This window comes from Trichomycterus rosablanca, chromosome 3 (assembly GCF_030014385.1).
Source record: "Trichomycterus rosablanca isolate fTriRos1 chromosome 3, fTriRos1.hap1, whole genome shotgun sequence".
NCBI lineage: Eukaryota > Metazoa > Chordata > Actinopteri > Siluriformes > Trichomycteridae > Trichomycterus > Trichomycterus rosablanca.
Window position 1 is genome coordinate 112501 of NC_085990.1, and position 15000 is coordinate 127500.

General features: G+C 41.8%; 3 protein-coding genes across 4 annotated transcripts in view; 2 read left to right on the plus strand and 1 right to left on the minus strand.

The window, feature by feature from the left end:
* spag1b (sperm associated antigen 1b) overlaps positions 1-4115 on the plus strand; it is a 19264-nt gene extending 15149 nt beyond the window's left edge. Inside the window, exons 10-13 of one of the 2 annotated variants that reach the window (XM_062991647.1) lie at positions 1205-1349; positions 1842-1913; positions 2290-2501; positions 3263-4115. In XM_062991647.1, coding sequence (XP_062847717.1) covers positions 1205-1349; positions 1842-1913; positions 2290-2501; positions 3263-3304 — 471 coding nt within the window. In that variant the 3' untranslated portion in view covers positions 3305-4115. The remainder of the gene's footprint in view (positions 1-1204; positions 1350-1841; positions 1914-2289; positions 2502-3262) is intronic. The other variant, XM_062991648.1, reaches the window with a different exon arrangement.
* A 230-nt stretch (positions 4116-4345) lies between these two features.
* On the plus strand, positions 4346-8348 carry malsu1 (mitochondrial assembly of ribosomal large subunit 1). The gene is made up of 6 exons (XM_062991551.1): positions 4346-4396; positions 4734-4861; positions 4955-5064; positions 5882-6054; positions 6643-6724; positions 7316-8348. The coding sequence occupies exons 1-6, from the start codon at positions 4346-4348 to the stop codon at positions 7471-7473; spliced, it is 702 nt and encodes a 233-aa protein (XP_062847621.1). The 3' UTR covers positions 7474-8348.
* A 1-nt stretch (position 8349) lies between these two features.
* khdc4 (KH domain containing 4, pre-mRNA splicing factor) overlaps positions 8350-15000 on the minus strand; it is a 15714-nt gene continuing 9063 nt past the window's right edge. Inside the window, exons 8-14 of the mRNA XM_062992349.1 lie at positions 13418-13478; positions 13152-13209; positions 12839-13023; positions 10389-10580; positions 9735-9850; positions 9542-9627; positions 8350-8697 (exon numbers count right to left, since the gene is read on the minus strand). Coding sequence (XP_062848419.1) covers positions 8471-8697; positions 9542-9627; positions 9735-9850; positions 10389-10580; positions 12839-13023; positions 13152-13209; positions 13418-13478 — 925 coding nt within the window. The 3' untranslated portion in view covers positions 8350-8470. The remainder of the gene's footprint in view (positions 8698-9541; positions 9628-9734; positions 9851-10388; positions 10581-12838; positions 13024-13151; positions 13210-13417; positions 13479-15000) is intronic.

The window sequence follows — 15000 nt, forward strand, 5'->3', positions numbered from 1 at the left end:
ACACAATCTCACTGCACAGGTACACACATACACACACACACAATCTCACTGCACAGGTACACACACACACACACACACACACACACATACACACACACACAATCTCACTGCACAGGTACACACACACACACACACACACACACAATCTCACTGCACAGGTACACACACACACACACACACACAATCTCACTGCACAGGTACACACATACACACACACACACACACACAATCACACAATCTCACTGCACAGGTACACACACACACACACACACACACACACACACAATCTCACTGCCCAGGTACACACATACACACACACACACAATCTCACTGCACAGGTACACACATACACACACACACACACACACACACACAATCTCACTGCACAGGTACACACATACACACACACACACACACACACACACAATCTCACTGCACAGGTACACACACACACACACACACACACACACAATCTCACTGCACAGGTACACACATACACACACACACAATCACACAATCTCACTGCACAGGTACACACACACACACACACACACAATCTCACTGCACAGGTACACACACACACACACACAATCTCACTGCACAGGTACACACATACACACACACACACACACACACAATCTCACTGCACAGGTACACACATACACACACACACACACACACAATCTCACTGCACAGGTACACACACACACACACACACACACACAATCTCACTGCACAGGTACACACATATACACACACACACACAATCTCACTGCACAGGTACACACATACACACACACACACACAATCTTACTGCACAGGTACACACATACACACACACACACAATCTCACAATCTCACTGCACAGGTACACACATACACATCATCTTGCTGTACAGGTTTACACACACACACACACACACACAATGAACAGGTACGCACACATACACACACACACTGTACAGATACACACACATGCATGAATTCGATCGCGTTATTTTAATTCTTTTTGTCTAAGACAGATTTGCGTGTGTGTGCTCAAAACAATGCGGCTCTCCTGCTCAAGTCTTTACAGCTCAGAGTTTGGAGACCTTCAGTTTCAGAACTGCTTGTAAAAACTCACATTAAATGATTTCTAGCAAAAAAATGTGTTTGTGTTTATCTGTGTGTGTGTGTGTGTGTGTGTGTGTGTGTGTGTTTGTAGAAACTCTTGCAGGAGGTAAACAAGAAAATAAACACAGAGGTGCAGCTATCAAACCAGCCAATCAGGGGCAAGAAGCTTCTGATCCAGGAAATAGAGGATGATAAAGAGAGAGATGAAGATGAAGAGCAGAGAGAAAAACTAAGTGGTGAGTGTCTCCATCACCTGTCATGTTCAGAAATGTATACTGACTACATCACAATACCTCTGTCCAGATAAATATGATTAGTGTATAGCAGAGGTGTACAAATCATTTCCCCTGATAGCATACCTCACAACATCATCAAACAACAACAACACATCACAGCCATGAACCTAACGGTTTATTTAGGATGTTGTCCTTAAGGTGTCTACAAAAATCTGCCTACAATTTCCAGCTTACAGTTCGTTCTGTCCCGGGATGTATTTTTGGTTTGGTATTTGCTTTCATCTTCTTCTAGCAATTTACTATTTCAGTAACGTCATGGATGTCACATGAATCCGATGCAGATATCTGTGAAACAACAATGACAAAACCTTAAAGAAATGTATCGGATCAGATCCTGGATGAGCTACTGCTTTATGTTACAGCTCTTATTTTGATCAGTTACTGGTGTCAGCAGCAGCATTGTATGTCTTTAAAATATGATGTCATCAACAGTGACCCACCAATCCCAGGATAAGAAGAAAGAAAACACCAAAACAAGTAAATATCCTACCAATTACATTTACAGTAAGTAATTTAATTCCAACTGTGACCTACAATCACTACAATGCTTTTGTGCTGTGAACAGATAAATTATAATTTGGCCCCTGGTGGTATGTTTGACCCCTCTGGTTTAAATAATGTGATCTATGTGAAAGCCTTTCAATAAACATTCTACCCAGTGGTGGCGCTGTAGAGCACTGTAAGATAAACTGCAACCTTTTACATTATTATATACTGCCATTATTCACAGGAGGTAACAACAGAGTTTTACACAAAAAATAGGGAGGGGCTCACACTCAGTTTAAAACAGTTTAAATAAACATGTAATACAGTGTAATAAGGTTTATAAGTACAATCATGTTAATATAACTAATTATTAATATTTATTATTCTCTATTAGCTCAACATCACAGTACTGAGACTGAACCCACACCAGAAACCCCGCCCACCACCGAGATCCCGCCTTCTTCTGACAACTCACCCACTGTACACACTCTGTCTGAGACTCCACCCACAACCGAGACTCCACCCACAACCGAGACTCCACCCACAACTAAGACTCCGCCCACCAATTATTCAACCCAAACACGCAGGAGCATTAAAATTATTGAGGTACACACACACACCTCACCTCACCTAGTGTTTGTAATGAGTTTGGCATGTTCTCACCATATCTGTGGTGAGTTCCTCTGGTTTTCTATATACTTCAAATAATATGCAGAAGATGGATTGGCTGCTGTACAATGACCAAAGGTGTAAGTCTATGAATAAGTGTGTAAATGTGAGTGAGTGAGTGAATAGTTGGGTGAAATCATTAAAAAGAACACATTCATAACAATGATGCATTTAACAGTAAGACATCACCTCAGCCGGCTGGGCTGGGAAGCCACAAGAACAAAGATTGGCTGTTGTTCAGGGTGAGACGAGCCGGATCAGGTTCCTCATAACTGGTGCAATTACAACCTCTGCTGGCTGATTAATGGTGCCTGCGCAGAGTTGAGGCATAATGTTGACCAGGGTGTGGCTCTCCGTACACAAAGCTGATCCGCATATGAACTCGCCTCGTGCTGGTGAAAGAGGCAGTCGGTACTGAGCATGTGTCGGAGGGGGCGTGTGTCAGTTACGAAGCTCCTCTGTCAGCAGTGGAGGGTTGTATCGGTAGAGGTGAAGCGGAACGCAACCAGGGTAATTGGATACGACTAAATTAATGGAGAAAATTGGGGGAGAAATCTGAGAAAAAGTGAAAAAAAAAAAACATCAGACATCCTTAATGAACAGGACAAAAAATATGTAGAAATAAATCTGATCAAACTCACATTGTATATTTAGATCAACAACATTGCCCTGCTCTGTGTGTGTGTGTGTGTGTACAGGTGGAGGATGAGGAGGATGAGGAAGAGTATCGTCACCTTTAATTCGTCGAACCCCTTTCAGTTTGGACAGAGTCTTATTACCATGGTGATAAGACAGTGTGCGCCCAGCTGTAGAATGTTGGTCATTTTGGGGTTAAACCAATAATCTTTGTGTCACTGATCCAGTACCTAAACCCCTAACACCCCAATGTCTTACATTTAGCCACAGTGAAGGACTTTTAAACATGAACTGCCTGTTTTAGGTCCTGTAACAAACATCTTGGCATCACACACACACACACACACACACACACACACACACACACACACACACACACACACACACACACACACACACACACACACACACACACACACACACACACACACACACACAGCTGTGTTTAAGCCAGTGATGATGTATCGTGCAGCAGCTTCTATTTCATGGTAAAAGTTTTTGAATGTTATTGGATTACATCTCCTGATCCTGACAAATGTTCCTCCCAGCATACGGTGACAATTTTTAGTTTTAGACCTTGGCAAAGAGACACTGTTCCATGTACTGGTTAATAGGTTCAGTTATACTATCCCTATTTAAATGGACACAGTGAAGTTAACAACTGTGGTTATTCATTATAAGTTTGTGTATGTATAGTTTAATACCCAGAAGATTTAAAATCCAACATTAATTTATAAATGGGTAATAATGGGTGACTTTAAATAAAGAACTTTGTGTTCCAATCATTCAGTGACAGAAAAAGAATCAGAATAATACAGAATCCTCACAATTATAAACACACACACATACACTCTGTGTTAACATTGTTTGTGTAATATTGAGATTTTTACATTAAAATAAAATACGTACATTTTGTTCTGATGTCCTCATTTTATTGTGTTTATTTTATCTGCACTAACAGATCTGATCTGATTACTCTCCGTATTAATATCAGATTACAGAAATACAAGCACAGTTGTATGTAGAAATGTATTCCACATTCCAGAAATTTTCAGTGGGGCTCAAGTCTGGAGATTAAGCTGGTCATGACAGGGTCTTGATCTGGTTCTCCACCATCCACACCTTGACTGACCTGGCTGTGTGGCATGAAGCAGTTCCTACAGAAACAGTTCTCAGAGTTGGAGAACATTTTCAGAGTAGAAGGAGGGAAGTTTTTTTCAATATGCCTTGCTGAAGCACCACCACATCATGACCAATTCTTTACCAATCTTCACAAAAACAATGTAGTTTTTAGGCCTTTTGAGGTTGCGAGCCAAGCTGATGTATTTCACTTTGTGTTATTCTACTGTTACTGAGTGACATTTGAATGAGTTTGTGGTCTTAATGGTCAGTGGAGAGTTGTTTTTGCCCTCTGCTGGTCTGTAGCTTTGTTGTCCCTAGTTTCTGCTTCTTGACCTCATGAATGTTGTTTGATTCCAGTTCCGCTGAAGGTGATATTAGCTCTGGTTTTAGCTCCAGCTGGTCCTATTGCAGGAGGAGAAAAATAATGAGCACGGCATCGTCTACATGAGCAGTTCCAGTGCACTGCGGACAGGGGGCGCCACAGCAGGTTTAGATCAGAGAGGAGTGAAAAGTTGGAGTAGAAGCAGGAGAAGTAGAAGGTCAGTAATGGCTGCTCTCAGAGTCAGTAGGTGTTTGATGAGACACTTTTTAAAGAATCGCGTCAGTAATTACAAAACTGTGATTAATTACAGACCGAATTTACCATCAATCACCACCACAAGCTGTCCTCGCGCTCTGTTCCACACTGACGGAACTGACGTGGTTACTAATCACACAGCGCGAGACTCTCAGTCACAACATGGTAAGTAATAATAATAATAATATAATAATAACAGTAATGATGTTAAAATAATAATATTATTATAATAATAACAGTAATAATAATGTTAAAATAATGTGATGAATGATTTGTTGAGAATAAAAAAATAATAATTTTATTGTAGTGAGATTGAGGTAATTTATTAATCACAGAAATTCGGGGAAATAAACTAAGTTGTAGATTAGAGGATTTAATTTATTTAGATGATTATTATCAGTCAGATGTGTAGAGTCTGTAGACAGTAGATCCAAATCAAGCCAATATTTGGTTACAGAAAATCTGCTGGCTCTGTGGTTAAGGTACTGAACTAGTAATCAGAATGTTACTGGTTCAAGTCTCACCACTGACAGGTTGGCAGTGTTGGACCCCTGAGCAAGGCCCTTCACTCTCGCTTGTATCAGTCAGTTTTAATTCACTTTGAATAAGAGCATCAGGTAAAAGCTGTAAATCTTGTGAAATGATAGAAAAGGCTGCAGTTCTGATTCAGCCTTAATAAAGTCCTACAATTTTTAATTTCTCACAAACATCTGAATTGATTTATCCAGACAATTAACGTAAAAAAAGGTGATTAAACAGAAACTGGTGTGAGGGGCTTATCCTGAGCTTTTAAATCTGGAGGTACGGAACCCACATGATCTTCTGAGACTTCATATAAATATCTAGGAGTAATTGTACTTGTGGAAACTTTCTTTAAAAGCATTTATAGTTTTAAATGTATTGTTTATAACTGTTTCTTAAAGAAGTAGAGTAGTGTTTAATCTGAAGGTGTGTGTGTGTGTGTGTGTGTGTGTGCGTGCAGGTGGAACGGTGTTCAGTCTGGAGGTGTTGGTGTCTCTCCTCAGACAGGAGAACGCAGTGGATGTTTGTGTTATTCGGGTACCAGAGGAACTGAAGTACACTCAGTATTTTATTGTAGTGAGCGGCTCTTCAACACGTCACCTCCGAGCCATGGCGGAGTACGCCGTTTCTGTGGTAACTCATGCTTTTATGCTGTTTCCATAGTAACCCAGTTTCACAGTTACCATGGTTACTCTCCTCTTAATTATAAGCATGTGTAATTAAGTAAACTCATTTTATTTCACAATTACAGCTTATTTACTTATTTCAATCAATGACTAGTTTTTAATGTTCAGTCATGTGTAAGTTCATTGTACAGAAGGAAGCCGTTTAGTTTCTTCATCTGTATTATGAGGGTAAAAATCAGAGTAAATTAATCAACTGAACTGGAAGAGAAAAAAACACAACTGATCAGATTCACACAGTGCTGTTCTTTCAACAACCAACATAACAGTTCATCACCAAACAAGAGATCATAACAGTACATACGGTACAGAACTTAAAATAGAGAACAGAAGGAACACTGGGATGTTTATATACAGACTGTAATTAAAGCTCAGAGTTGTTAAATGTTATTTATCTGATTATCACTGATTTATATGATTATTCTTAGCTTATTATACAATTTTATTAGTAGTTTAGATGTTTAAATGATAAATGTGTGTTTGTAATAGTTGAGTAACTGTATGAGTGAAACCTGACCGAGTGTTTGATGTGTTTCAGTATAAGTTCCTGAAGAAAGACGGTGATGCTCATACTCGCATCGAGGGGAAGAACTGTGAGGACTGGATGTGTGTGGATTTTGGTAAGAATTAAATGGATCAGATTTTGGTGCAAGATCTATAAGAAGCTGCTTGCTTTACTTTGAGCATTGCTTCATCACAAACGAAATAAAATCAGCTTAATATGCGTTAAACAGCTAGTTATTATTCTCAGCATTCACATTTCTTTCAAAATATATATTTATCATTTTTATTTACATACTGTGTACGACATTGCTGTCTTGAGTGGGCTGAGTTTGTTTATATTGGAGTCGGTTGCTTTGTGATGAACAGATTATACTTTTGTGCGTCAACAAAAAATTTTTTCATTCATAAATTTAGCAATATTGTTTAGAGGATAGAAAACGTATTTATCTCAGAGATGATGGGGTATAATTTATGGTACAGCAGCATTTTATTTAAAATTAGATTATTTTTTAAATTGTAAAATAGTGTAATTACCTGTTTGAAATTATTTTGTATAAAGTATGAAGTGTAACATACTGCAGCTTAGATTATATTTACATTTGTCTCAGTTTTATGAACAACTCATATCAACATGTATACTGTCAAATGCTTAAAATATGTAACCTGTGTGTGTGTGTGTGTGTGTGTGTGTGTGTGTGTGTGTTTAGGGTCGATGGTGGTGCACTTCATGCTTCCTGAGACCAGGGAAAGACTTGATTTGGAGACACTTTGGACACTTCGAGAATACAATCAACAACACAACATTATTCCACCACACACACTTCCTCATGATTTCGTACTCACACACACACACATTGTTAGTTAGAGAACATGTGACCAATTAAAACCATCCTTGTGAACAGAGATCAGTGTCTGTGCACCTATCATGTCATTACTAGAGTGGCCAACAGAGGGAGCTGCTCAATATAGCATTTACACGCTAATAAGCCTGAACATTAGGACCACACACCTCTAATAGGTGAGCACGGATACATGGACTCCACAAGACATTAGAATGAGTCCTGTGGTATCTGGTATCAGAACTCTACCAGCAGGTCCTTCAAGCTCTGTTGTGAGGTGGATCATACTAGGGTGCATCCTGGTTCCATCTCTTTCACTGGTGAGCGATGCAAACTTCTGCTTCTCTAACGTCCATCTGAGCAGTCGACCTTCTAATGCTTCACCTCCAGTTGGAGGAGCTTTGGATGGTGGACAGGAGATGCATGGGTACTCTGACTGGCACAGAAGGGTTGGGTGCACTGTGTGCTGTGCCACATTCACCTTATCACCAGGATTAAGATCTTCTGTTGGTTCATAACAGACGCCACAGACATCAAGACCTCTGGCTCATCCCTCCATGGACCACTGTGGGTGGAGACTCACCAGGACTGACTGACCTTGACCCTGAGCTACCCCCCATCAGCCCGACATCTAATAGATCCCTCAGATACAGATCCCTCACATACAGATCCCTCAGATACAGATCCCTCAGATACAGATCCCTCAGATACAGATCCCTCACCCTCACAGGCACCAGTGATGGAGATTGCTATGCATTTGGTTGGGGGTCATTCTAAACGAGTTAATCGAGCTAAACGAGTGATCATTTCCATGGTAACTGCTGAACAGCGCAGTGGTTAAAACATTCACCTGTAATTAATCATGCTGGTTCAGAATAAAGTTCATATCAACAAACAACAACTCTAACAAAGTAGAACTGTTTATTCTGAGAATGACATCAATCACTTACATCACTTCCTGTCTGTTACATCAGTCTCTGTTGTTTGGTGTGTGTGTGCATGCATGTGTAAAACACCTTCCTGTCAGGGCGCCATCCAAAAGGGCATCGGCTGGGTACTCTGTGTTTTGAGGCGGGGCTGAGATGGGACAGGGTTTCTGAATGTCCGTACAGGCCATGCAGAGGAGGGAGCAGTCACATTGGCTCCACCCAACTTTTGGGCAACTAGCTCATCCTCCTCATCAGAGGAATCAGTGGAGTACGAGACCAGCCCCGCCCCAAACTTCACCTTAAACCGCTTCACCTGAGGAGCTGAGGACAGAAAAAAATAAAACCACACACACACACACAACCAGTGTGGACCATCAGCAGTAGAGAAGGATGAAGAATGGTTCTCATTGGTCAGCCGGTGGGGGCAATGTTCAAGCCAGGAGGAAGGAGAGAAATTGGCCCCCACCCACCCACACAGCATCGCCCACGGGTCATGAAAAACAGAAACACAGAAAAAAGAAAAACACACAAACAGGAGAGAAGACGGTTAGCGAGATGCTAATCACACACATCAACACGATCCGACCGTCTGATGAGATCAGAGAGGGGGAGGGGCTGACTAAACCATCAGCCAATCACAGAAAGAGAAAGAGTGGCTTTAATCAGTCTAAAACAGTTTATTTGAATTTACATTTACAGCATTTTATCGCTTTTATCCAGAGCGACTTACAGTACTGTAACAGTATACAGTCTAAGCAATTAAGGGCCTTGCTCAGGGGCCCAACAGCAGCAACCTGGCAGTGGTTTGGCTTGACTGACTGGATTATATAATATGTAATATAATTTGCTAAATCATTTGCTTTTTACTTTTCCATCTACCTGTGCAATGTTTCCTGTGCCACTGGCCTCCACACAACCCAATCGAATAATGGAGCCACCAACATGCAGGGGGCTTTTTACTTTTTCACTCACTGCTGCTCCTATTTTTTTAAATATATCTTTAAGTTTAAATCTGTTTTACACACTTCAGATTTTTGTGATGATTTTTTTTAAATAATTTATTAATTATAAATAAATATATCTGAGGAAATTTGACCCCCCCCCCCTCCATAAAAAAAAATCATCTGTCTGAGATGCCAAAAGCTTTTGTATAATTGAGTCATACCCAATGAGCTATGCAGGTGGTGGTCTGAGTGTTGATCCCTCACTGCAGTACCATGTGGTGCGGGTGGAGGGGGCATCAACTGCCAGCTGCAGAAAGAACAGACACATCAGCATTAAACACACACTGGCACTGAAATCAAATCTCTGGGTTCAAAATGTGAGCACGCAGTGTGTGTGTGTGTGTGTGTGTGTACCTGTCTCTCTCTGGTCTCGCCACACATGAAGTGGAGGTGCTATGTTGGGGTTCTGCAGATTCTAAACTGCCCAGCGAAAAGCCTGAACCTAAATTAGTCACATGAATGGGTCCATGCTATGAGCAGAAAAACACACAATAGCATTAACACACACACACACACACTGAAATAGTCATAACACCCCACACGTTCTGTTCTCAGTTGTGTGTGTAATGGGAGGTGAATACAGATATATATAAACACTAGTAGTTTTTACATGCGTATTTAGGGAGGAATGTTTTAATCCCATTTTTATGAAACTGTGATTCTGATCAACAGTCTCACAGAGTTTATTCTAACAAATATAATCAGACTGAGGTATGACGAATCCTATAGGTGCATATGGAGGTTAGTACACACAGTGTACGATAATACACCAGTACAGTAAATACAACACCAGTCCAACCCAGCAGTATCACATCCCATTCCTCCCAGTACATATCATCATGCACTGGTACATCCATAACTGTGGTTTACACAGCGACTACAGGAAAGAGCTGTGAGAGGAAAACCAGTCAGCTAGTGAGAGAGAACGAGCAAACTGGCCATAGAAAGAGACAGTGTGAGTGAGTGAGCCTGAGAGAGTGTCAGACAGGTGAGAAAGTGAGACAGTACCTGGTATCCCAGCAGGCCGCTCTCTCTCTCATCAGGAATATCCTCAGTAAAGCGTCTTTTCTGGGCAGGGGGCGGGGCTAAATGTTTAGAGGGAATCAGAGGCGAGGATGGAAGTAGAGCCACAGTTGTGATTGGAGGTGCAGTAATGTGTTGGGGAGGAGTCACAGGTGAGTACACGAGTGGTGGGAGGAGCTAAACAGTGGAAAGAAGAGAATGATCAAAGGGGGTTCATTTACTTTCCTCATGAATCTGATGCTGTTTTATTTTGAGTAAAACTAGTACAATGACCCACGTTACATCCATGATTTTCTTCTTACAGCTCACCAAGGTTTGATAGTTTTTTTTGTGCTGCAGCTGCTTTCTTTAAATACCACCAAAGATTTTCTATGGGATTTAAATTTGGAGACAGAGAAGATCCACTCTAGGACTGATTCCTTAATCAAGCTTTGTTTAAATTTGAAGTGTCTTTGGGATTATCGTCCTGCTGCTTATTTATTGTTTTGGCCTCAGCCCTTAATGTTATTTCACTGTAAAAATGTATGCTGTGTGCTTTATTACCTTTAAAAAAAGAGTTAGAGTTAGATTAGAGTTAGTGGAGTTAGAATTAATAATTTGTTGACCATATTAAAAATCTCCTGCTTCTCTAAAATCCTACACCATTCATTTTCTTTCTTTATTTGCAGCATCAACTAACTGATAAAGACGTCATTTAAAGCAAAATCCAGCAGAAATAATGTATGTATGTGTGCGCGTGTATGTATGTATGGGTGTATGTACAGTGTATCACAAAAGTGAGTACACCCCTCACATTTCTGCAGATATTTAAGTATATCTTTTCATGGGACAACACTGACAAAATGACACTTTGACACAATGAAAAGTAGTCTGTGTGCAGCTTATATAACAGTGTAAATTTATTCTTCCCTCAAAATAACTCAATATACAGCCATTAATGTCTAAACCACCGGCAACAAAAGTGAGTACACCCCTTAGTGAAAGTTCCTGAAGTGTCAATATTTTGTGTGGCCACCATTATTTCCCAGAACTGCCTTAACTCTCCTGGGCATGGAGTTTACCAGAGCTTCACAGGTTGCCACTGGAATGCTTTTCCACTCCTCCATGACGACATCACGGAGCTGGCGGATATTCGAGACTTTGCGCTCCTCCACCTTCCGCTTGAGGATGCCCCAAAGATGTTCTATTGGGTTTAGGTCTGGAGACATGCTTGGCCAGTCCATCACCTTTACCCTCAGCCTCTTTAATAAAGCAGTGGTCGTCTTAGAGGTGTGTTTGGGGTCATTATCATGCTGGAACACTGCCCTGCGACCCAGTTTCTGGAGGGAGGGGATCATGCTCTGCTTCTGTATTTCACAGTACATATTGGAGTTCATGTGTCCCTCAATGAAATGTAACTCCCCAACACCTGCTGCACTCATGCAGCCCCAGACCATGGCATTCCCACCACCATGCTTGACTGTAGGCATGACACACTTATCTTTGTACTCCTCACCTGATTGCCGCCACACATGCTTGAGACCATCTGAACCAAACAAATTAATCTTGGTCTCATCAGACCATAGGACATGGTTCCAGTAATCCATGTCCTTTGTTGACATGTCTTCAGCAAACTGTTTGCAGGCTTTCTTGTGTAGAGACTTCAGAAGAGGCTTCCTTCTGGGGTGACAGCCATGCAGACCAATTTGATGTAGTGTGCGGCGTATGGTCTGAGCACTGACAGGCTGACCCCCCACCTTTTCAATCTCTGCAGCAATGCTGACAGCACTCCTGCGCCTATCTTTCAAAGACAGCAGTTGGATGTGACGCTGAGCACGTGCACTCAGCTTCTTTGGACGACCAACGCGAGGTCTGTTCTGAGTGGACCCTGCTCTTTTAAAACGCTGGATGATCTTGGCCACTGTGCTGCAGCTCAGTTTCAGGGTGTTGGCAATCTTCTTGTAGCCTTGGCCATCTTCATGTAGCGCAACAATTCGTCTTTTAAGATCCTCAGAGAGTTCTTTGCCATGAGGTGCCATGTTGGAACTTTCAGTGACCAGTATAAGAGAGTGTGAGAGCTGTACTACTAAATTGAACACACCTGCTCCCTATGCACACCTGAGACCTAGTAACACTAATGAGTCACATGACATTTTGGAGGGAAAATGACAAGCAGTGCTCAATTTGGACATTTAGGGGTGTAGTCTCTTAGGGGTGTACTCACTTTTGTTGCCGGTGGTTTAGACATTAATGGCTGTATATTGAGTTATTTTGAGGGAAGAATAAATTTACACTGTTATATAAGCTGCACACAGACTACTTTTCATTGTGTCAAAGTGTCATTTTGTCAGTGTTGTCCCATGAAAAGATATACTTCAATATCTGCAGAAATGTGAGGGGTGTACTCACTTTTGTGATACACTGTATGTATAAGTGCGTTGACCAATGGGTGTTACCTGTGTGATTTGAACTGGTGCTGGGGGTGTGATACTGTACTGGGCTGTAGGGGGCGCTGTAGTTTCAGGTAATGCAGTGGGCGTGACTGTTGGAAGCTGAAGGGAGTATTGTGAAGTAAGAGGAGAGGGTACAGGAGGTGGGTAATAATGGGGCATCCCGTTTACTGCAGGAGGTGAAAGAAAACCTGAAACCAACACAGTGACTCACGTTACGTTAATTACAACATTTAATTAAAGATATTCTAAAAGATGTGATGATGGTGGTGATGTGTGTGTGTGTGTGTGTGTGTGTGTGTGTGTGTGTATATTTTACCTTGAGTAGGCATCACTGCACTCATCTGGCTCAGGTAACGAGAATACTCTGCATGTACCTGATGTCACACACAGCCAACACTGTCAGCCAATCACAATTCTGCACAGCAACACTTTTATATATTTATACACACTGTTAAACCAAAAAAAATCAGCAATTATGATTGTGAGGTTCAGGGATATATGAAATGCTGGACTGATGGTAGTGTGTGTGTGTGTGTGTGTGTGTGTGTGTGTGTGTGTGTGTGTGTGTGTGTGTATACTTACAGTCTGCAGCAGGTTCTCACACAGGGTTTTGGCAGCAGTGATGCCCTCTGGTTTGAGGTGACTGAAATAAACAGTACAGCAGAAAGTCAGGAGTGTGTGTGTGTGTACCTGATGTAGTGGTGTGTGTGTGTGTGTGTGTGTGTGTGTGTGTGTACCTGATGTAGTGGTGTGTGTGTGTGTGTGTGTGTGTGTACCTGATGTAGTGGTGTGTGTGTGTGTGTGTGTGTACCTGATGTAGTGGTGTGTGTGTTTGTGTGTGTACCTGATGTAGTGGTGTGTGTGTGTGTACCTGATGTAGTGGTGTGTGTGTGTGTGTGTGTACCTGATGTAGTGGTGTGTGTGTGTTCCATAATTCCATAATTGGGACAAACATCCATTAGAGACCCTGCACACAGAGTTCTGTAAAAGCATCCTAAAGGTGCACGAACACACACCAACACACCACTAACACACACCACTAACACACACAGATACACCACTAACAATGCGTGCAGGGCAGAATTAGGCCGATTTCCACTAATTATAATCATACAGAGAAGAGCATCAACTTCTGGAACCATCTAAATGAGAGCGACCCCCAATCTTATCATTATAAAGCCCTGAAACACCAAGAGCTGAGCAAACATACCAGTCCCCTCATCCAACTGGTCCTGAGTCACTACACCCATACACCACTAACACACACCGACACACTAATAACACACACAGATACACCACTAACACACACAGATACACCACTAACACACACAGATACACCACTAACACACACAGATACACCACTAACACACACAGATACACCACTAACACACACCGATACACCACTAACACACACCGATACACCACTAACACACACAGATACACCACTAACACACACAGATACACCACTAACACACACAGATACACCACTAACACACACAGATACACCAGTAACACACACCGATACACCACTAACACACACAGATACACCACTAACACACACAGATACACCACTAACACACACAGACACTGTAATAACACACGCCGACACACCACTAACACACACTAACACAATAAAGACTCAGGAACAAGATAAATCTGTAAACCCAATTAGAATAAACCAAATTACACAAAAACTCCGAACTAAATATCTGAATTATTGGGAAACTGAAACTAAATCTCAAAGTAAAATGCAGTTATTTATTATTTGTTATTATTTGTTATTATTTGTTATTTGGCCCTAAACAGACACTACAGTGCAGCAGATTATCTGAGCACAGTATCCGACCCTAAATTAAGAAACACCCTGACGAGGTACAGACTGAGCACACACGACCTGGCCGTGGAGACGGGGCGACACACCCGGTACTGGCTGCCCCGGGAGGAGAGGTCGTGTCAGCACTGCACTCTCAGTACAGTAGAGACGGAGCTGCACTTCCTCACCCGGTGTACCAAGTACCACCACGTCCGCTCCCAATTCTTCCCTAAATTTAATAACATCATCCTCAACTTCACCTTCCTCCCAGACCCCGACAAACTGCCCCATCTACTGGGGGAGCACAGAGAGAGCTGCACACTAGCAGCACTCTATACACACACCTGCCACC

Bases quoted from the DNA above. Each gene is read 5' to 3' on its own strand.
- malsu1 (XM_062991551.1), top strand. From the start codon at position 4,346: ATGAAGCAGTTCCTACAGAAACAGTTCTCAGAGTTGGAGAACATTTTC. The intron at 4,397-4,733 runs GTAGAAGGAGGG...GTCCTATTGCAG, and splicing joins AGTTGGAGAACATTTTCAGA to GAGGAGAAAAATAATGAGCA. The intron at 4,862-4,954 runs GTCAGTAATGGC...GATTAATTACAG, and splicing joins AGAAGCAGGAGAAGTAGAAG to ACCGAATTTACCATCAATCA.